The 22,626-nt window shown below is 49.1% G+C and overlaps 3 protein-coding genes across 11 annotated transcripts in view; 2 read left to right on the top strand and 1 right to left on the bottom strand.

Annotated features, from left to right (window-relative positions):
* Nucleotides 1–309: 309 nt before the first annotated feature.
* On the bottom strand, nt 310–3,403 carry BYSL (bystin like). Its single transcript, XM_054181000.1, has 7 exons — nt 3,095–3,403; nt 2,822–3,002; nt 2,593–2,731; nt 2,108–2,241; nt 1,821–1,981; nt 1,197–1,299; nt 310–956 (listed from the first exon to the last, which is right to left on the bottom strand). The coding sequence occupies exons 1-7, from the start codon at nt 3,354–3,356 to the stop codon at nt 530–532; spliced, it is 1,407 nt and encodes a 468-aa protein (XP_054036975.1). The 5' UTR covers nt 3,357–3,403; the 3' UTR covers nt 310–529.
* MED20 (mediator complex subunit 20) lies at nt 3,376–7,535 on the top strand. 2 transcript variants are annotated; one of them, XR_008463226.1, is made up of 5 exons: nt 3,376–3,501; nt 3,586–3,740; nt 4,930–5,183; nt 5,604–6,050; nt 6,880–6,962. XR_008463226.1 is itself a non-coding variant. In XM_054181002.1 (4 exons), the coding sequence occupies exons 1-4, from the start codon at nt 3,488–3,490 to the stop codon at nt 7,093–7,095; spliced, it is 639 nt and encodes a 212-aa protein (XP_054036977.1). In that variant the 5' UTR covers nt 3,378–3,487; the 3' UTR covers nt 7,096–7,535. The 2 variants fall into 2 exon arrangements, 1 of the variants encoding a protein (XP_054036977.1); XM_054181002.1 differs by lacking the exon at nt 5,604–6,050 and having other exon boundaries at nt 3,378–3,501; nt 6,880–7,535.
* A 129-nt stretch (nt 7,536–7,664) lies between these two features.
* USP49 (ubiquitin specific peptidase 49) overlaps nt 7,665–22,626 on the top strand; it is a 29,757-nt gene continuing 14,795 nt past the window's right edge. For 2 of the 8 annotated variants that reach the window (XM_054180983.1, XM_054180992.1), the window contains exons 1-2: nt 12,213–12,262; nt 21,686–21,769. The gene's annotated coding sequence lies outside the window, so the exon portion shown is untranslated. Of the gene's footprint in view, nt 10,430–11,946; nt 12,074–12,212; nt 12,263–13,072; nt 13,119–21,685; nt 21,770–22,626 lie in introns of those variants that run through there. The other 6 variants (XM_054180985.1, XM_054180986.1, XM_054180984.1 and 3 more) reach the window with 6 other exon arrangements.

Here is a 22,626-nt window from a genome sequence, read left to right as displayed (position 1 = left end):
AGTCTGGGGGTCCCAGCCTGGTGCACCCACCCACCACCCTCTCTTTGCCTGACTGCCCAAGGGCTGCTCAGGGCAGGGAGTAGCCCCCAGTGGGGCACTGGGAGGGAAAAGGGGGTGCCCAGGGGTCCCTGTCTTCCTTTGCAATTTGGGGACAGCACCGACAGCGCAGACTCGATCTGCAGCTCTGTGAGAAGCCCAGGGCTGGTGGCTTTGCTCTGCCACCTGCTGGGGACAGGACAAGGTGGGGCAGGGACAGGGCAAGACCGCACATGGATGCGACCGCGGAGAGGTCGCAGAACCACCCCTGACTGACAGACTCGGCTCGGCTTTTATTTTCCAATACAGGAACAGGCCAAACCCTCCCAGGCGCTGGTGGCACCAGGTTCCCGGCTGGGACAGGGGCTGTCCTGCCCCGTGACAAGCAGCGCAGGGAGCACAGTCCGGCTCTATGGGCACAGCCTGCCCCAGCGCCCACTCGGAGCAGCAGGATCCCGGGATGGATGCTCCACACGCCTCCCCATGGCTTCGCTCATGCACCGGGCTCCCAACTGTACTCAGCAGTGTCCTGGGAGCAAGTCAGGCTGCAGCTCTTCCCTGCCTCTCCCTGACATTCCATGGCCACGGGCTGCTGCCCCTCCACATCCCGTGTCTTGGAGTTCACCAGCTCCCTCCGGATCTCCGGTGAGATCTGTGGATGGCTGTGGAACTTGAGCAGCTCGAGCAAAGCCTCCTTCTGCTCTGAGGAAAGGTCCTCCTTGTAGCGCTGGGCGAAGGCCAGGAAGCTCTGGTGCCACAGCACGGGCAGGACCCGCTGGTCCGTGCGGAAGGCCAGGAAGTGGAAGACGAGAGCATCCACCACGCGGAAAGGCAGGGCGTACTTCTTATCAATGAGCAGCCGGAGGAAGATGCTGTTGGCGCCGCTGTACTGCATTTCGGCGATCTTCAGCATGGCCGCGCTGCGGGGACAGAGGGAACACCGAGGTGAGGGCAGGTGTCATGGTTTGGCCAGGCAAGAGCCACAGGGCACCAGGCACCGAGACACAAAGATGACAAACCCAGCACTGAGCCTTCAATCTCAACCCCAGAGTGAACCCCTCCACCTCCAAGATGCCGGGGAGGCTGAGGGAGAGATCCAAGGCATTGCACCGGTGTCCCTCGACGAGAATCTCTGCCCCCCACAGCTCCCAGGGCGTTACCTGGAGTGGAGGACGGGGATGGAACACTTGGTGAGGATGCTGCCGATGATGATGGCCTCCCGCAGCGTGCAGGTCCCTGACTCGCACAGGGGGATGAGGATTCCTGCGGAGGAGGAAAAGTCAGGTACCGCCTGTCTTAACCGCAGCAGGCAGAGCTGCAGGACGTGGGGCTCAGCCTCTTCTATCCCAGGACACATCCGACCCCAGGAAATAACAGCTCCTCCAGCATCTCCCTGCCATGCAACTAGCCCTGAATGCCCTGAACCACCTCAGGTTACCAGTCAAGACTGAAGTCAGACCCGCGACAGTTCACAACGTGCCATCAACCTCCAAAAGAACCCAAATCTCTGCCAGCTCTCACCGGCAGCACCTGTGTAAGCCTACAGCAGTCATCACCCTTCCGCCCTGAACAGTGCAAACAGGCCGGCGCGAGTTTGGAAGCCGCCTTGTCCACCGAGGGGGACTCCCTCCATCTCCTTCACATCTCTTCCTCCCCACTGAGCCCCCAGGGCCATGCCACGCAGGGGACAGTGTCCTGTCACACCAGGCAGTGGTGCTCCTGCTGAGCTTCCAGATGGCAAGTGGCTCCCAGGCAGGAACGGTGGCCCTGCAGGGAGTCCCTACCTTTGAACCAGGCCGCCGGCTTGAACAGAGCCTTCTTCAAAGCCATGTAGAGGTGAAAATTGAGGCGCTTATACTCGGCGATGTCATCCCTGACCCGTGGCAGCAGCACCAGGTTGTAGAACCGCTGGGCCATCCTCTCTTTCAGGTTGGATGAAAATATCCTGGGAAAAGCAAAGCACAAAGTGAGGTGTGGACAAAGGAGAACATGGGCAGGTATTTTGTAAATCTGGTTATGGAAAGAAAAAGAAAAAAAATCCCATATCAGCATCTCCCAGAGATGATCTCACCTGGTAGCTTGATACATGGCAGCTGCCGTCCATGTCTCCGGCTCTGTGATGTAGAGGATCTGCTCCCAGTTGGACAAGGCAGGAATGATTTTAAATGCCTTGGGGAGTTTCCCGCTCCTGTATTTGGACAGCACCTTAAAAGACATGGATGAAGTCCGGCTGTGACATACGGGCACTGACAGCAGAGCTGCAGGACTTGTCTCATTACCATGAGAAAGTTATCCCCTCCCTCAGCATCTCTGGCAAGAAAGAACCACCCAGGTCCTAAGAAAGGACCGTCCCAGGATCAGCCCCAGCACCGTGCTCAGGAAATTGTCACCCAGAAACTCTCCGGACCCTTCAGTGACCAATACTAAACAAACTGTGTGTAACAAACAGACTGGCCTGCGCTGTGTGAGGACAGGGACTCTGAGGGACAACCGGGGCAGAGGCGGTGGCTGCGGGGCTCAGCGTGGGACCCCAGGGCAGTGCGGCTTTGGCCTCACCTCTCTGACACCCTTGTAGACCTCCAGGACGCGGGGATCGAGCTGGGGCATGGGGCAGCCCGACATCTCCGACAGCGCCGTCGCCACCTCCGTCTGCTTCTCCGTGATCTTCTCCATGATGATGTCCGCCAGCGTGCGCCTGGGGCCCACGGGTGGCGGGTCAGGGTCTGTTTCATGGCAGGGGCAGGGGGCAGCACCCACCGCCCCGTCCCAGCCCCTCGGTCCTCACCTCAGCGGTGGGTTCTTGTTCATGAACATCTCGATGGCCGCCTCGTCCTCGGGGTCCACCACCACCTCTCCGCAGTACTCCCCTCTCTCGCCTGCTGCTGCCGCCACCGCCTTCTCTAGCGAGGGCCACTCCTCACCCTCATCCTCCTCCGAGTCGGAGCCGGGGCCGCGCCGCGCCGGGCCTGCGGGGGAGCGGCGCTGGCTGAGCCCGGGGCCTGGCACCCCGCGACCCCGGGGAGGGCGAGGGCGAGGGGGGGACGAACCGGGGGCTCACCCAGCGCCGTGCTGCGCTGCTTGGGGGCGGCGGGCGCGCCGGGGCCGTGCTCGGCCTCCAGCTCCTCCTGCTGCCGCCGGGCCTGCTGCAGGATGCGCCGGGACAACCGGGCGTCCACATAACCCTCCTCTTCCTCCTCCTCCCCGCCGCCGCGCCGCTTCTCCCGCGCCGTGGGCCGCGGGGCCGCCTCCTGCAGGATCTGCTCGGCCAGCGATAAGGCGGGGCCGGGGCCGGAGCCCCGCGGCCGCCGGGCCTTGGGCATGGCGGAACGGAGAGGCACCACCGGCTGCGCGTGCACCCAGACTCCGCCTCTTCCGGCGACGGCACGCCAGCACGCCGCTTCCGGCGTCACGTCGCCCCCGCCCCTTCCGGAGGGGCGCTTCCGGTCCAGCGATGGGGGTGACCTGGTAATGGCGGCGGGAGGGGGGGGCGGCCCGGGACGGGGCCTGGTGGGCCGCTGGTGGGTCGCTGAGTCCGTCTGCGGTTGTCAGCGTGTCGCAGGTGCCGGTGGCGGAGGGGAAGAGCGTGCAGCAGACGGTGGAGATCCTGACGCGGAAGCTGGAGGTGCTGGGGGCTGAAAAGCAGGGGACGTTCTGCGTGGACTGCGAGACCTACCACACTGCCGCCTCCACCATCGGCAGCCAAGGTCGGTACCGGGACGGGCGGGGGCGCGCTCAGCCGGGCCGGGGCCGTCCCTTCTGCGGCCCGCCGGGCGGTGGGGGACGGCTCGGGGGGACGAGGGGACCCAGCGGAGTCCAGGGGAGGTGCTGGGAGGGCCCCAAATCCCCCCTTTTCTGCAGCTGGAAGTTGCACGGCCGCACCTGTGGGAAGGGTTTTGGATGAATGTGAATTATTTCCAGCTCTTATATTGGGGCCCTCAACACAAGAAGGACACGGAGCTGTTGGAGCGGGGCCAGAGGAGGCCCCGGAGATGCTGGGAGGGCTGGAGCCCCTCTGCTGTGAGGACAGGCTGAGAGAGCTGGGGGGGTTCAGCCTGGGGAAGAGAAGGCTCCGGGGAGACCTTCCAGCCCCTGCCAGTCCCTAAAGGGGCTCCAGAAAAGCTGGGGAGGGACTCGGGATCAGGGAGGGGAGCCATGGGACGAGGGGGAACAGGTTTACACTGCAAGAGGGGAGATTTAGATGAGATCTGGGGAAGAAATTGTTTGCTGTGAGGGTGGTGAGCCCCTGGCCCAGGTTGCCCAGAGAAGCTGTGGCTGCCCCATCCCTGGAGGGGTTCAAGGCCAGGTTGGACGGGGCTTGGAGCAACCTGGGCTGGTGGGAGGTGTCCCTGCCCAGGGCAGGGGGGTTGGAACTAGATGATCTTTGGGGTCCCTTCTAACCCAAACCATTCTGTGGATTTTAAAGCGTGGTACAAACCAGGCGTGTCCTCTTCAGACACCCTGTTTCCCAGAGCATGTCCCAGCACATCCTCCCTCGGCAGGGCTGGTGGGTGGGTGTGAAGAGAAGGAAAGCCTAGGCTTCTTCAGTGACCGTGGTGGGTGCCCAGCCCCACATTCAGGGTTGGGAGGTGGGTGCTTTTTGCTGACCCTGTCAGTCTACTGGGGATCTCGCATCCAGCTCACGCTCTGGTCTCTGAGTCGTGGTGTTGTCCTTGGGCTGCAGAAGACTTTTTTTCCCCTTTAACTTTAAGTCTTAAGAAGAAAATACAGTTTATTCACTGAACAGCTGGATAACGTAAAGCATGTATGAGTGGTATAAGGACGCTGGAGTTAAAGCAAGAAAGAGGACAAAGGAAAAACCAGATGCTTCTTTAAAGTCCACGCAAGCGCAGGGCTGTTGGCTTTACAGCCCAAATATCATTGCTGTTATTTCAGGGCAGACAGGCAAGCTGATGTACGTGATGCACAACTCCGAGTATCCTCTCAGCTGCTTCGCTCTCTTTGAAAACGGTCCCTGCCTCATAGCAGATGCCAACTTTGATATCCTTATGGTGAAGTTGAAAGGCTTCTTCCAGAACGCCAAGGCAAACAAGATAGAGAGCCGGGGCACCCGCTACCAGTACTGTGACTTCTTGGTGAAGGTGGGCACGGTTACAATGGGGCCCAGCGCCCGTGGGATATCTGTGGAGGTGAGAATCGTCTTTGAAGGGTATGAAATGCAACTGCAGACAGGGAAATCCCATGTTGGAGGCTAGACAAGAAATCCCCCGTCCCTTCTGTCTCTCGATCGTGTTGCTCGTTGCTGGTAGTTTGTACTAGATGCATTCCTGTATGCGGCAGGCGGGGTATTTATCTCTTTTTCACAACGCAGTTCAATTCAGGCAGGTACTTTGGGGCTCAGCTGCAGCTACAGAAAAGCCTGTCATTGAAGTGTGGGTAAGCAAAACCCTGAAGGGATGCCATCAAACTAAAAAGCTGCTTAAAGTCCTGGTGCACAGCACTAGTAGCACACTTCAGGTTAATCAGCATACTGAGGAGGACAAAACAGCCTCTTCAGCTGCTAATTTGATGCTGATTTGGGTTTGGCTTTCTCTCTCCGTGTCAAGCAGACGCAACCCCAGGAGAGCGGGGCCATCTTGCTGCAGGTTCTGCTCACATGGTGCAGTGATGGTCTTCTCCTCACCAGGGAGCTTTTGGCAGGCATCAGTTGTACCATACCCCATGGCATGACCTGGATTGCTGCACCGTGGGGTGCACTGCGGGCTTGAAGCCTGCGATCAGACCGCTTCCACGCTCCCCATTTGGTGCCACAACTGCTGATGAGGCTCGAGAGCGTCGGCTGCCGGCTGCCAGCGGGCATTTCACAGGAGGGAGGCTGGGCTGAAGCAAACTCTAAAGGGAGATCCGTCAGCATACACGAAGGGGCATGGGGGGGATCTAGGAAGCCCTTTGGGAAGATGCTTGGCTGAGCGCAAGCGTGAATCGAAGGCTCACAAGCCACGGACAAGCCTCAGCTGGGCTGAAAAGCGTCTCAGAAAAAGATCTGGGCTGTGCCGGTACGGGAGGGGCAGAGCAGGGCAGATCCCAGACATTTAGATATATTGGTGCCTAACAGTCTTGAAGATAGCTGAGAATTAGATGCTTAGAAGTCTTTCCAAATCAGAGCATATGCTTTCCTAAACATACAAATCCTATTATCCGATATACAATTAATAATCACTCTGCATCTACTCAGGCAGGTGTTCCTAGCCAGCAGGGAGGAGGATTGAGAAATGGCTTATTTCTTCACTGCAGTAAACACAGATGTTGTAGCGTCAGCATTGCTATTGACCTGGGGTTAAACAGAAGCTTTTTTTAACCTAAGTCTGAGTTCAGGACCAGATTTGCCAGGTCGTCTGGCTGCTTCTGTTTCAGTTTAGTAGTTTTTTCAGGGTTTGCATTAGGACCTATGCCTGATTTGGGACCAGATTCATATTAAATGCTTCAAGTCCTTAAGTCCCAAGGCTTTTTTTCCAGTACAGTCCTGAAAGATGTCACAGCCGTGTGAGTCATCAACCTACCAATGTGTGGGAATTAAATTTGGTTTTGGATGGGGTAAAGTTAATTTGAGCCAATGTCCCCAGACCTCCACTACTGGGGATTTAATAAAAGCAGTGCCCTCCCAGGGTATGTTTTACTTCCCCTTCCCTTTTGAAGGGGTTGCTTATAGGTTCCCAGCACGTCCTATTCATTTATATTTGTCCATCCTTGTTATATGCTAAATATTTTCAGCTGTTCTTATGACAAGCATTCTCTCTCTAGAGAGGCAGAGAGAGGAAAGCGAGTTGCCTCCTGCGTGGTTATTGCTCCTGCCGCCAGCTTCAGGGCTGTGGTTTCTGTTGCCAGGTGGAGTACTGCCCCTGCGTGATAGCCAACGACTGCTGGAACCTGCTCATGGAGTTCATGCAGAGCTTCATGGGGAACCACACTCCCGGCATCCCGTCCGTCTTTGGCACCAAGCACGACAGCGTCTATAGCCCAGCGGACACCATGGTTCAGTACATGGAGCTGTTCAACAAGATCCGCAAGCAGCAGCAGGTGCCGGTAGCGGGGATGAGATGAAAGGACTCCCTGGAGCCCAGTTCAGAGCGACTACATCCTCTTTTCTGCCTGCCCATCTGGATCGGGAGTCCCTCCAAAAAGCATCACTGGAGGCAGCCCAAGTTTTTTTTTTTTCCTTCTCAGTCGCTCTTCCCTGTTTCAAAGCAAAGGTCGTGAATGCTATGCGTATTTCTTGTTGTCCTCCTTCATGGATTTGAGTGTGTCTGGGATTGGGCCCGTGCTTCTGATGGCCCTTTGTACAGTGCTTCGTGCAGGGGGTTACTGTTCATCAGCAGAAGGCGAGAAAAGGAGAAATGCCAGCCAAATACGTGCAAAGGCAGAGTTTCCTTGATTGCAAACAGCTACGTGAGAGGGGTTTTTTACTTTTTTTTTTTTTTAGATATCCTTGTGAAAGTGTCTTGTTATTTTTTGTCAAAATAAAAAGCTATATTTTGTGAGGAGATGGAGTCTTTCTGCACAGCAAGTGTCGTGCTGTTTTTTATTGTTTATTTACAGCTTTTGAAACTTTCTGTTGCATGGAGACAATTCTTCAGCGGAGTTTTATTTTTGATTTGGTTCAAGAGCTTTATACCCCTGAAGCAAACTAATTTCCCTGTGGCAAAATCTACAGGAATTCTTGCATTCCTATTATGGGTATGTTCTTAGCTCGCCTTCATCTTTTATATCTGATGGGAGTATTAAAATCTCCTACCTCTCAGATGATACTGATGAAGCCTCACGATAAATAAATAAAGAAGCCTGGCAGGAGGCCTCTCATGCATTGAAAGAGCATACCAAGCGCTTTATCTCAGCTTTTGAAAGGTCGGTAATAAATGTGGTATTTCTGCACACCATTTCTCGTTTGAGAAATCCTGGTGACTTCAGGAGATTTAATGGAGTAAGGAAGGATTTGGGGAATAAGAGCCAAAAACTTACTATCAGACTTAACTATACAATATCCCTTGAATATTATTTTTTTTTTAGTGGTGATTTATTTTTACAGCAGGAAACCCAGGGAAACTGGATCCCTTTTGAGCTATCTGTCCCCCTTGGTTTTATGTGTTCAGTACCCATCTGGCTTGTAGCTGTCATTTTTTCCACTCTCCTCCCTGCTCCACCTCCCGCTCGGTCTTAGAATACGCAGAAACACACTTATTCAGACACCAACCTTTGTGGTGAGCTTCCGTCGCGGTTCCTAGGAAGGCTGTGTGTAGCAGGGTTCCAGCTCTGCAGCCTGTTGCGGACAGAAGGGGTGGGTGTAGAGAACTTCTAAGGACGGCTTTAGGAAGGGAAATTTGCAAGGACAGCGGGTTCCTCATGAAGAAGTAGTGTGTGTCTTGCTCGCAGAAAATATTGTTGGTTCTTTGCCAATATGTGCGTCTTGAAGAGTCTGAGGAGCAAGTAAAACAGAAATAGATTTCTCCTAACTAGATCTTTCTTTATTGTCCTGGTTTGAGGTAAAACAGAACCAATTTTCTGATTTGTAATTTTACTTTTTAGCTGGGCCTCTTCTAACTGACTAAAGTCTGTAACTAACAGCATATTGTTCAGAAACTGTTCACTCTCAGAGTGATAAGACCTGATTATACCAAGGAATGGTATGCACAGAGGCTCTTGCTTATACTTACTGCGGTAACAACCAAGGTCAGCTAACTTTGCCGTTTGCCCCATTAGAGGGTCAGAAGCGGAGAAGCGTAGAGGGGTCCCACCTGCAGGGAGGAGCAGATGGGACAGGTGACCCAAAACTGCCCAACAGGGTATTCCAGCCCATCTGCATCACGCTCAGTGTAAAAGCTGAGGGATCAAAGGGGCAAGGCTGCTCTGGCTCGCTCTTTCTTCAGTGGCCGACATCTGAGGAGGACCCTGTCTTTTTGTCTGCCTTTGATCCCAATCCGAGCATTCCTGACTCTAGTTCCGGAATTCATCTCCTGTCCGTCGCTGACTCCAGTCTGGAACTTTCCCTGTGTCTGCTGGTGACGCGATCGTCATCCTGGGAGCTGGATACGGTTTTGTATATATTGTATACTTTTTTCTTTAATTTTTATTATTCTATTATTATTTACTATTTCCTTATTTATTATTATTTTCACTAAAGTAGTTTAGTTCTTTTTCTAAACTCGTAAATCTCCTTATCTCTTCCTCTCCTCTCTGAGGAGGGGGGGAGTGGGGGCCATCTGTCGTTCTGGTTGGCCAATCTGGCCAAAACCACGACACTTATGAAGCAGGAAGTTTTGTTACTTGATTTGATGACTGGTGGGAGAACTAGTTATTTAGATTTCTTCTTTGTGATTATCATTTATACCTGTAAACCTAATTAACTGTTAGACTGCCTAGAGCTTCTAGTGTGGGCATTTAATAAATCTAATCAGTACTGGGTCCAGAAAGATCTGGTTAATGAGCCATAATAAATGACATAATGTACCATAAATGTGTTAGAAATTCCAACATGCTGAGTATACTGAATTTTTGCAATTCTTAGCTCAAGTTCATGACGTGCACTGACTTCAGTGGGACTGTTAATTTTCAGTGATGAAAATCCAGTGAGAATATGACCTCCTGTCGTTCCACATAGTTAAGTGTGGCTGGGAAAACTTATGAAAACAAACTGTAGTCTTTGTAGGGAAAGTTATTTCTGTCCTGTTTCCCATTTTAATTAAGCCTTAAGGTTAAAAAAAATACCTTTTAATGACCAGATTAGTCATGCTGAATGTTGCTAATGCTTTACTAATTCCTGAAAGATGCATTCTGTAACCAGAGATGTCAAAACTTTGGTCACATGCCTTAAAAACATAAAATGCATGCTGGAATCTCTGGGAACTTCTAGAGTAATAGAATGGGACCCCTTGAGCTACATTCTGCCTTCAGTTACACCATTACAGCCATTGATGTCAGTAGGTTTCCGCGGGTGTATAGATGGGTAGGATTTAGCCCTTTATGTCTTAGCAAAAATACGTCTTGCTGTAACTGCATTCTGTGAACGAGGGGATCAGCTGCCCCTCATGAGGGGCTACTTTTACTCTGTGGCTTTTTACTTTCTTGATGAACAAAATGACTGTTTTTCAGTCTTCAATATGGCAGGTTAACGTGGCTTTGAACATGCCAATCTGCATCTTAACAAGTCTTCAGGGGGCTTTCAATTGTGCTATGTTAATGGATTGAGCCAGTGTAATTGAAAACCACCCTAATTTTGCCTGTCAAAGCATGGTCTGGAGGGTTGTTTTCCTGTTGCTCCCCAGTGTTTTCTCAGACAATGCAAGATCAAGAGGGAGAGGTGGCCAAGCTGTTGTCCTGTGCTGTGGATCCTTTTGTCTGCTTCTGCACTTCTCAGAGATCACTGGCGGTGGTGTTGCTTTCTGTGAGTTGAAGTCTGAACTAGAGGGGACTGGGGATCTTGGGGACGAGGGGCTCGCCCTTGCATCGGTATAGCATTCCCCCTCCTAGCTCTAAGTAGGGGCTGGGTGATGTTGCCAAGGTCACCAATGCTTTGGTGGCAGAGAGAGAGTCCAAGTCTCGCTGCTGCCCTGGGGATACTGTGGGCTTTTGTTCTGTTTTGTGCTGTGGCATTTTTTATGAGGAAGTACTTACATAGCAGCTGCACCCTGCTAAGCTTTACAAAGAGAGTGAGGACGTAAGTGCCTCGTTAATCTTCAGTTTTAATTCTTAGCAGACATTACAGACTGAGGGCTCGTTGCAGTGGGGAGCTGTTACAGAGTTGAGAGGTGTGTGACTGGATTTCTGTGCAGGTATGTGTTCAAAACAGAGCAGGCACTGGTCAAAAAGGGAAGGTGTTGAGAAAGGACAATAAAGCTCGCAGGAAGTGGAATTTGTGGGAAGGCTGGCTGGTGAAGGAGCTCACAAGGAGGCCACAAGGCTGTGGAGTGTCCTTGTGCCATGGCAGAAGCAAGCAGGCTCCCACCTGTCGCAGTAAATTGCAGTGCTTTGCCTCTAAACTTACTGGGACAAGGATGGAGGGGAACACTTTGTCCCTGTGCAGAGGAATTGTGTTTGTGACACTGCTGACCTGTGCTTTGCGTCATCAGTGCGGCGTGGTCTGTGACTGCTTGCTTGCAGCTTTGCCCAGGCTCAGTGCTGCAAGACTCGCTGCTCCTGGGCAGGTCCCCGATGGTTCCTCCTGCAGGCTGCAAAAACGTGAGTTATCCCAGTGGGTGCGGGTGACTCCTGAGTCTGGCTGTCCCTTGCTGGGGACAGGATTCTCCCCTGGCCTCAATGTTTATGTCGCTTTGTCTCTGGCAAAACACGTTTCTATCCCCTCATGGCTCCTGCGCTGTGGCGATGAGCGATGAGCGTGTGACCTAGGGGCCTTCAAGGGACCTCTGGCAAGGGCCAGTACAGCTTGGGGGGCCCTTGTCTGTGTGCCATCAGTGCTGTCTGACCCCGTGGGGTGCCCACCTCCACCACCTCAGCATCCCTGTCACCTCCGGGGGCCTCCCCTGTCACCTCAGGGGCCCCATGGGGTGCCCACCTCTGTCACCTCAAGGTCCCCATCACCTCAGAGGCCCTGTGGGGTGCCCCCTCCCCATCACCTCAGGGACCCTGTCACCTCAGAAGCGTTGTTGGGGGGGCCCGCCCATCACTTCAGGGTCCCCCCATCACCTCAGGGGCCCCGTGGGGTATCTTCCACCCCAGACAGCCACCTCAGGGGCCCAGCGGGAACTCGCCACCTCCCGCGCTGCCCCTTTAAGAGTCTCTTTGTCTCCGAAACATCCTTATTTACCCTCCTGTGACTCAACCGAACTTCAGCCTGGGATTCACAAAGCCCGGTACGTCACCGTGCAGGGCCGGGCCCGGGGAGTCCCCGCCCCTCGGCGCTGCACTCCCGCTACGCGACCGTAAGCCATTGAAGAGCTCTCCCTAGCGGCTACGCAGAGCTCTTAAGCTGCGCCAGAACTCTTTCTGCTGCGGCATAGACTGCGCAAACGACGTCCATCGGTTGCGCCGGCCGCGCCGTTAGCGCCAGGCTCCCCTCTACGGAATTGGCGTAAGCAGCGGCGCTGAATGGGGAGCGGGGCTGGGGGGGCTGAAGGAAGGCGCGAGCGCTGTGTGGCGTGCTCTCCAGCCAACGGCGGGGCGGGGCGCGGCGGGCGGCCAATGGGCGGGGAGTGGGCGTGGCCGGCGGCCGTTGGGGCGTCTCGCGCTGGGTGACAGCTCGCGCGTGCTGATGATGGCGGTAAATAAAGGGGCCGGTGGGGAGGGAAGGGGGGGGGTCGCGATACCCCCCCCCGAGGGAGGAGAGCGGCTGAGAGAGGGGAGACACCCTGCTGTGAGGAGGGTGCTGAAAGGTGCCCCCCCCACCCCAAAGGGTGTCCCGTGTTCCCCCCCCAGTGCGGTTGTGGGGCGCGGGAGTCTTTGTCTGCGGGCGGGAGCCCCGCAACTTTCCCTTTGTTGAGGCGAGGGGGGGGCGGGAGCGACACACCCCACCTCAAACCACCCCCAAACCCGGTACCGACACCATCACCCCCCCGGTACCGGCCCCTCCCGGCGGCGCCTCAGAGGGGGCCGGGCTCTACCGCCCCCTGCCGGCCGGGCGGGGGCACAGCGCGTCCCGCCGCCGGGGGGGTCGTGGCCTGAGGGAGGGGAGAGCGCCCCGAACCCGCTCCCCGGCAACCCCCGTGCTGCGCTTGGAGAGGGGTAAAAATGAGGAAAATCGGTGCTGATTCGTGTTTCCTTAACAAAAAGCTGTGGGGTTTGTGGTAAACAAGAAAGTTAACGGCGGGGGGGGGGCGCGTTTTGGGTTGAGGTGTCTCAATGGCGAGCACCCACCTCAGGGAGCACAGCGGGCTTTAAAATCCCGTTTCAAAGACAATTCGAAGCTGAGGGGGTCGCGGCAGTTGGTGTGTCCCCGTCCCCCCACCCCCCCGCAAATGCTCAGAAATAGCTGCCTACACGCGTGAGCCCCGGCAGACAGGAGTCAATTTTAGAAAAGCTGCTAATTTTAGGAAACGCGCCCGCTAATCGTGTTACGTGCAATTGTTCGTAGGAAAAAGCGGTGCGAGCTGTGTGTCAGGACGGCTCCCGATCGCCAGGTACAGTCAGGGGGGGAATACTGGGAATATCGACAGACGTGGTGAAAGCACCCGGTTATTTTGAAATATATATAGCAGGGGGGGAAAGTGTCTTTACTTTTCAGAGCTACACATGCACTTTTAATCAGGGAAAGAGCTCTGGAAGTCGCTGAGCTCGTCTGGTGCGAAATGTTGCAGGATTTGGTGGTCCTTTTATATCCTGCTGCTTCGGAGAAGATGTTAGCTGGAACCCGAGGAGCGCGCGGGGAAAGATGCGATGGGCGCTGCTGGTTCCTCAGCACGGGCAAAACTCTGACTGACTTCGGCGGGAGCTTCTGAAGTAGCGTCGGCCGTTCTCGTGCGAAGGCAAGGGGAAAAAATACGGAGCAGGTTAAAAGGGATGATAGGGAGATGGGGCCAGAAGCAAAAATAAGGTGTCGGGGAGGGGGAGGAAAGGGGCTGTTGGTGGAGATCTGAGCTGCTCCTCAAGAAAAGGCAACGCACGGCTGGGACGTGAGAAGGTTTGTGCCGAATTTCTGCTGCTCTGCCTTTGGCAGCTACACGTGGGGGTGGCTGTTGTTTTACCATCCTCAAATGAGTTGGTATGGTTTAAAAAAAAAAAAAAAAAAAGCGGAGGGGAGCAGCAAAAGCATTCGGTGTGGTTTTTAATCGCTTCAAAAATATTCTAGGCGCAAATATTTGAAAATTATGTGCCAAACATGATCAGCATTTGATGTCTCTGAGCTAGGCGTGCTTTCAAACACGAGGCTGCAACAGTAAACGCTTGTTTATTTTTCCCCTAATCATTCTTCCTATTAATATAAGCTGATTTAAAGTAAAAAGGGCGTTTTGAAGTTGGCAGCTTTTCAGGTCTGGAATAGTTCTTGGTCTTGTGCAAGTTCTGTTTGTTACAAAGAATTTTGCTTATTCAGGAGCAGGGCTTAACAATGGTCACATATGTAACGGTTTATGGAGTGTTACAGCTAGTAAGTCAAAATTGGGGATTTATTTAGCTGTTTTGTGTCCAACGATCGTTAGTAAAGAATCTGTCGCCACAGTTCCTGCGTAGATTTCAGATTGCATATGGTACAAAGCCCTGTGGTTGACAAGACGTGCTGGAGGCCTGTAAGAATGGAGAAATTGTGAATAAGCCTCATGTGCTGCGCCTTGCAAAATGAAACAGCGCTTGGGCTGATTAGTATTTGGATTGGTAAACTCGAAGGGAAACAGCAAAGCATCTATCTTTCATGTGTTGTACTGTTAATCATGGGAATGCTGCTGACGGGGGGAAAAAAAGGGGGCACGTTTAGCTGAGTATATCGCCTCTCTGCTTCTGGGTGTGAAAGCCTCGAGTGCAGTTTCTTGCTGCAGTGGATTTCTTGCGACTAATCGTAATCCTTGGCTTGGTGATTCCTTGTTTGCAGCTCTGTGTCCACATCTGACGTTGCAGGTTGTTTTCTTCAGTGTTAAAACTCACTCACTTGTTAATTGGGTTTTTTTAAAAGTAGTTATTGTTTTGTCTCGGTATCTGAGAACAAGTGACAAGAAGCACTTTCTCTAGTGGCAAAGGTGGTATAAATTACTGAATACGTCTTTTAAGACTCTATTTTTATAGGCCTCTTTTTTTCTTTCATTAGTTATTTTTATACTGAAATTTCTTAGGACTTCTGCTGGAACTCATAAAGTGAAATTTTAGTGTTTTCTCAGCCCTTAGAAGATGTTAGTGGATAGATTTAGACTAGCTAACAAGTGGAAATACTACCAAATTCAGCTTCTCTCTTATAAGGTACGTGTGAATTCTTTCACATGTAGTTTTTGTTTTGGGGAAGTGTAAAAGCATTTATGAAGTTGACCTCAGCTCTGAGTCAAAACAAAACTAAGGTTTTTGTTTTAAAACTGTTCATTAGAAATGAATAGAGAGATACTAAGATAGATGGTTTGAAAACTGCCTGTAACTGGGCGCAGCAATTCAGATGGAATGGGGGAAAAGGAAGACGAGGTGGCTCTGGCGACAGCTCCCTCTGAGCTGCGCGGTGGGACGTGCTCTGAAAGATCCCCCCGATCCTTTATTTTCTGCAGGAATCCTCTCCAGCAGATGAGATACACTGGAAGTTTCTCACTTTGTTTAGCAACCTTTGTGGGTTTCACCTTGAATACTTCATCAAGGGTTGGTTTTGTTGTTGTTTTGTTTGTTTGTTTTTTTTCCTTCGGGGAATGAAACCTTGGGAGATGTTCTTGTCTCAGCAGCCTGTGGTTAATTGCTCAGTGTATAAACACTTCACCTTTCCTAAACACTTCACCACAATGAACAGGCTGTTGAGTTGATGCGGGTAGGTTGTATAGAAAAAAGCTCCCCCTCCCTTCAACGTCAGTGAATGGAAGACCATCCTCGTTAGCGCGAAACCCTTAACGAATCATTGCTTTGGAGTGTACTAAGCAAATTCAACAAATTGTTTAACAGAAACCGCTACCATTTTAAAATCCGATTTATAGTCTCGGTTGTTTTTTCATATCTCCGTGTATACTGACGCTAACGCTCTTCACTTTTGTTTTTATTAGACTTTAGATCAAAGATGGCTCATGCGCGGCTGTTAAGTCGTATGTGGCTTGCGAGCCATTGAATTACAGCCCCAGCGTGCAGGCTTCATCTCGTAACTGGCTGCAGAGCCATGGAGCAGCTATAACATGCCACTGAAACAAAAAAGATTAAAGTGGGAGTGAGGGGAGAGAAGGTAAAAATGGACGTGGAGATCCTGTCCTTTGCCAGTGTCATAGGGAAATAATTTCTAAGTGGTCTAGAGCTAATTATTTGTACATTTGCAGTAATTCATATCATAGTGTATTGAGGAAAATGCAAATTAAAATGCGCATTCTGTTGCACTGCGTTCTGCTGGTTTTGAAAGGAAAAAAAAATCCCTTTTTGCAACAGTGTTGAGAAGGGAGCTAGTACCTTTAGTGGACATAAGACAGGTAGAAAAAAATAAACTTGGCTGCTTTGTGCTAAGTGTTGTTAATTAGCTTTTTGCTTATTGGGTGGTAACGAGCGCACATTAACTGTTACACCTCCAATACATTACAAAGACCAGTATGAAATCTCTCAGAAAATGGCAAACTTGTTGGGGCATACCTTGAGATTTTTTTAAAGAAGGCTCCCTAGAGAAGTTCCTTTAATTAGGTAATTATAACGTAATTCACTGATAAGTCTGTCCTCTTAAGAACTTTACTGAGAAAGTAGAAGAAAAATCCAGGCAGCTATCTGAAAACCAGGAGCTTTTTTCCTTGTTCCTCCCCACGGAGCGCACGCTCGCTTTCTTGTCTCGCTGCCTTGGCTGCGTAATTCAGCCGCATTTGCAAATGAAGACAGAAAACTGGGATACGCGGATCTGACAGCTCAAAGTTAGTATGAGTGCATTTGAAATGTATCTTGTGTAACATGTCAGTCATGACAAATGTACTCTTTCAAAAAAAAGTCCTGACTAAGGAGATGCTTTTTCGGTGTTTTGTAACTTTGCTAACTGAAATGCAAAAGGGTGCTTTAGCCAAAGCAAAACCCACATACTCAGACACAGGAATCCCCACAGGAGGTTGGAATTACTAAATAACATGGTCCATCTTGGTCTTTAAAACAAAATAATAGTTTGGTCTATTATAGTATACTTCGGTGTGTAGTATATATCACGAAAACTTTTACACTCAACCTCTAACCAGGCGTACTGAAAAAGAAACTTCTTTTTTTTTTCCCCCCTCTGAGTGAAGCCAGTGGCGGTTTTGAAAGAACCAATTTAATGGAGAAAAGCTTTAGTGCATTTATGTTCTTTTCAGGCTTTTTAGTCAAACCATGGAAGATCAAGTCAAGAGTTATGGGCCACAGCTGTGTTCTTCCATTGAGACCTTCTATAGGACATCAGCTGAGCTGATTAAGAAATGGTGACCACAGCTCCATTCCCTTATTCACTCTGAAAGGCAAATCCGTCCACTTGATTGAGAAGCATTGCCTTGCAACCATATTTTCCCATTCACTTTCAGTGGGCGGCTTAGATTTGATTAAGAAATACTGTCCTATAATTACATTCTGTCCCCCTCTCTCATGCTATGAAAAGCCTCTGAAGACAATTCGAGGTTTTTGAACTTTAAATAAGAAACGGTACGGAAGGAGGGTCTTTGCAGCCTGGCTAGGTGGGGACGCAGATGAAGTGATAAGTAGCTTTTAGCTAGAAATACTAAAAGAGTATCCTAGGAAGGGCAGTTAGTGCTGGCTTGTATTTCTGTGCTGCTACAGCTTTGTTCCCTGCTTGGCTGGAAGGAATCAGTGTCTCTAAGCCTGACTCTGTTCCAATAAGTTTGTGACAAATGTGCTTTCCTTTTCTTCAAACAGCAAAACTGGATTTTATATGAAATCCTTTCCTTCTTTTGGCGTGATGGGACCCGGTTTGTCTTTTGCCTGGTGCTGAAGCAAACTTTCCCCACTAATTTTAGACAGTTTAGAATTTCACATTATGTTGCATATTAAATGTGTTCTAGCTGAATAACAAGTGCCTTGTGTATGAAGAAAATGACAGAGATTTGCGGCTGACTTCTAGCTTGAGTGTTATCTGCATAAATATTGACCTGTAGTCGATCAGAACAAATAATTATTTTCATACACTAAACTTTAGCAAATACAGTTTGGCATGAATGCCCCCCCCCACGCCGCCCGTGCAGATTTGTGTCACTTAGTGAAATGAGGAGCTGACATCTTTTTTGACTGATTGTAGTTTGCATTTATGTTCACTGTGGGGTTTTTTATGCTTGACAGCAGTTTTCTGGGTGGTGGGAGGGATCTAAGGATTGAATTAAACAGACTGTATGTCTATATATTTGCGTGCCTGTGTCTGTCTATAGATGTGTTGCTAGAACTGGACAACACGATCCGCTTTTGGATGCTCAGGGGTTTTCCAATCATTAACAAAGAGTGAAAAGTGATATGTTCTAATTCGGAGATTGCAGCTGGCTTAGTATGAGCCAGAGGGATACTTAATGGTGAATTAACCGAAACGTGGATTGTGTGCTACTGAGAAAGAAAACCCCCATCGTCTGATGGGCATGTAGATCGCTGCTTGGGTGCTTGGCCTTGGAGGCCTGGGAGATCTGCTGCCTGTAGCTGTCAGGGTGCGACTAAACCACTTAATTCCAGCATCACGCTCTTAGAGGAGTGATGCCTCCAGCTCTTCCATCCAGTGACCTTCGTCAGTAGTTACAGGGTAGTTTTGTTTTTGCTTCCAAGGGGAAACTTTTTGACTCCTCACTGTACCATCCACGTTTCCTCTTATGGAAACATAGAAGGCAAAAGCAATGAATTAAGGCAGCTCGTTGAACCAAGCTGGCTCCCTTGGATCTCCATCCTCTGCCAAGATACAAAAGTATGGGGAAGGACTGCTCCTCGCTTTCCTTACTAATCCTGGCGAGAGGAATGTCAGGAGGAGGAGGAGGACGTTGAAAGGGTGACTTTAGATACCTGCTTAGTGGCTGCTTCTGCTTGCTGATGGCATGGAATTTTTTGGTGTCGTGTTTGGAATATTTCATATTTCATGTAAAAATGAGGCACGCTTAAAGGTATGCTCGATGTCCTCAGTAGAGAGGAGTCATGAGCTGGTTGCTGTACGGGAGAGCTTCGCTTTCTGTCTCTGTAGGATTAGTTGTGTCTTCTGCAGCTGGAGCGATTAAGAAGTGCCACACTGCATTCAAAGGAGCAGGTTGATCAGGATAGCTTTTTCTCTCCGTGGAGAACAAAGGTTTTTTTAGGTGCTTAAAAACCACATAGATGTGAAAAACATGCTTTAATTTTAAGGACAAGTATTCTAGGCTTAGAATAGTATTAATTATTCTGAAAAAAAAAAACATTTGGAGCTCTGCTGTTCTGCTTTTTTTGGAAAAAAAAAAAGTTACTTCAGCTAACTGTTTATTCACTGGAGTTGTGAGAAAGCCCTTAGCTTGGATTTAATGATGTTTAATCATTCTTTCAAAAATACAAAGGAGGTACTAAAAGCTGTTCAGCTAAGCTTTAAAGAACTAATAGCTATAACTCAGATTCAAAAGTGATTTAGTTCCAGAGGTAAGTCTATAATCCTACCAGTCATGAGTTAATCTGTCATCAGACTAAGACTAGAAGCAAATCTATTTAACTAAGAATAGTTAATTCACCTGAATGAAAGCAAGGATGAAGATCCTTCTCACAAGAGTTAGTTTATTTTGAGAAAATGTAATATACATTGTAGAGAATGAAAATAGCGAGTGTTTTTCAAAAGTAGACTGAAAAATTCTGCTCTGAAATTTGCACTGCTCTTCTTCTGAACTTTTCAGGATAGTTTGGTGGCGTGGCTGCCCGACCTCCTGTTCTGGACACTGTGGAAATGAGTGAGTCAGTGAAGAAGGAACATAATATTCTGTTTATAAAATCGGAAGGTTTTAGGAACAGCTTTTTGAGGCACCATGTCGTGGCGTCAAAACCAAATCCTCCTCTCCCTCTTTTCTTTCCTTGTCTTGTCACTTCATCTCAAGACAAATTGATGTGATGAACTCTAACCTCTTAGTAGGATAATTTATTAAAATAACAGATGCTACAGAATCAGGCCCAAGTTGATCTTCAGTTCTTAAAGAAGATTAACAACCTGATATTTTGCAAATCGGGTTCCCATTTCCTACCTCATTCTGTTACGTCGCTGTGTTGTGGTGAGGACAAAGGCATTACTCAGATATTGCCTGTAATTTGTAGAAAAGGATTTCAGCCAGAACAGGATTCATAATATGCAAATTAGGAATAATTCCATCAGGAAAGGGGAAAAAAGAAGGTGCATTTGAGCAAGTGAAATTGTTCCTTATGTACCAGAAAACAGAGGCCTGAACCTTGTGTGTCAGCTGGGCTTAGGGAAGGCTGAGATGGAAAATACACTTCTTAGCTTTTAATGCTGCTTTCGGTCCCCTTTTGCACACCCAGGGAGAGGAGGGTTTGCGGTATAGATTTTTTTTCCAAGCACAAAACAGTCACATCAGTTGAGCAGAGCAAGAGGACGTGTAAATCTTTCTGTCTAATTCTTTGTTGACAAGAAAACGGAGAAGACCTTGGCCGAGCCCAGCAGTCCGAGTGAAGGCTGGGTCGGATCGTTTGCAGCACCCTCCCGTACAGGGACGTGAATATGCTTATGGGTGCCGTACAAATAAATACAGCATCTTGGGCTCTTTTATGTGCTTTGTTGCTTAGAGAAATAAAAAATCGGAAGTCCTTGCTTCATTTGGATAAATTGGTCACTCCGATTTCCTCCATTTACCCGTTAGCAGCATTTATTAAAACCCGTAGAAAATGTTCTAGCTGCTGCTCTGTTTCACTCGCTTGGGGTTTTAAAAGACCTTATAGTAGCTGATTGGCAAGTGAAGGAAAAGAAAATGATGGAGAGGTGTGTCGAAACCCTTCGTTATTTTCGTCTTAGTGTAATCTCTGCTCCTCAAAGGTATCGAAGGCACCTTTCATGCTTAAAACATAGCAAAATGTGACCGTGGAATACGGTACTTATATTTAATACTATTTGCCTATTCATTATGGCTGTGAAGATAATAAGCCACAGCCTGCTGGGGTTGTCTTGTTCTTTATTGCTTCAGTAGATGGCACTGACATGTTCATTTGACTGATTGCTTTATATGTTGTATCAGCTGTGATGTTGTTTTAGATTAGTTAATAGTCTGTCTAAGATTTTGCCAAGATGAATATGAATTAAAATGGGGGAGGAAGAACGGCAGAGGACTACCCATAACTTACCAAGTATTCACTCTCTGGTATAATCCGTCTTTGTGTCTATCACAAAGAGATTCTCGAAGAGGCTGTTAGTCTGCTGCTGAATACCGGGGCTGTTCAATTGATCTCTGCTGCAGCCGTCGGGTTTGCGTGCGTGAGCAGCACCCAGAGGATTCTCTGATGTGCCAGAGCTGGAAAACTTCACCCCGTACCTGTGCAACGAAGGGCTTTGGCTTTGGTTTGGTGGATTAAAATTGCCTGTCTTTTAATACAAAAATAATCCGGTTTTGCAAATGATGGGGGAACGGAACAAGGCACTATAGGTTAAAACGTAACCGGTTCTGACCTTGCTAATGAAGTGCTTTGCCAGCAGCGGAAAGTTCTGTTTAATTTTGTTGATGTTATTGTGAAGGCGGGTGGAAAGTGCATGGAATTTTTCCCTATCAAAGGTCGAGCGTGTGGTTTTTAGTGTTTTTAATATATAATGTCTGAACTATTGCTGTGAACCTCCACTCTGAATGTACTGTTCATGTGGCAATTGGGGATAAATGTGATAAACACTGAATGTGAAAAATAATGCTTAAAGATCATGCTCAAAAGAAATAATGCTTTCTGCACTCTGAAAAATGTAGGGTTTTGGCTGCATTGTAGTAGGCCGTGATTAAAAGGAAAAATAAGGTAGGGAAAGTGGGGACACAAGAGAATGGCTGTTTATCTCCTCTATTCCTGCTTTATTAGGCCACGTTGAAATATAACATGGCGTGCTTTGTTTAACTTGTACCTTGTTAATTATTCTTAAACTGCCTTGTTCACTTGTGCGCAGGTCCTGACCCCCGAATACGTAAGCACGTACTCTATCCATTTGAGCAGTCTCACTAAAGTTGAATACTTGCTGAATTGGGCAGTGGTAAGTGTGAAAGGAAGCAAAAAAACATCAGTTTTTGGTATGAATCTCGACAGTTTGGGGATGGCGGGGCGTAAAAAACTGAATTTCCAAATGGTGAAAATCAATGTAGTTCTCTCGACTCGGAGTCGGTGCTGCTGATTTTGCACCCCTTAAAGCTCTGTTAGCATCTGCTCTGGCAGGGAGGCTTTCAGAGGCGATGATCGGGGTCAAATATGTAGAAAACTTTAAAACACTACGTCACACTCTGGTGTTGTTGCAACTATGGAAATAGAATTTGTTGGTAATTCATGAATTCGATAAAGCTGGTTGCTTGACTCATAAAGTGAAGTTACTACTTTATATTGGGCAGTTAGCATCTACTTTCAGATTGTTCTAATGCAAAACATTTTTTCATGTTTGATTCTGATAATTCAAATTGTATGTATTTGCTATGATTGCTTCAGGCTTCTACAGATGTAAGTACCAGTGGAATTACAGCATTGACTCTTTCCCTTTTGGACTGGTTCACTAGGGCTAGAGGAAAATACTGTGAATTGTTTTAATGTAAAGTGAGTGCCTCTTTTAAACAGCGTATCCATATCGTGTTTCCCAGCTTATTAACACTTCAAAAAGCCAAACCGAAAATAAAACCTCAGAAGCCTATGAAAAGAAAGGGGAGGGGGGAAATTTATGTGTTGCAATAAATGAAGAAACATTAACTTCCAGAAGTATATAGCATTTTAATAATGCTTTTTAAGATACAGGGCCATTATATAGCAACTTTCCACGTTTTCAGGGAACTGTAGGACATGTGTCGTTTTTTGTTTGTTTGTCTTACAGTGACCCTAAAGAATAAATATTATTGGTTGTATTACACC

This window comes from Rissa tridactyla, chromosome 21, assembly GCF_028500815.1.
Source record: "Rissa tridactyla isolate bRisTri1 chromosome 21, bRisTri1.patW.cur.20221130, whole genome shotgun sequence".
In the NCBI taxonomy this organism is placed as follows: Eukaryota; Metazoa; Chordata; class Aves; order Charadriiformes; family Laridae; genus Rissa; species Rissa tridactyla.
This window is presented reverse-complemented; position numbering and strand designations above follow the sequence as displayed.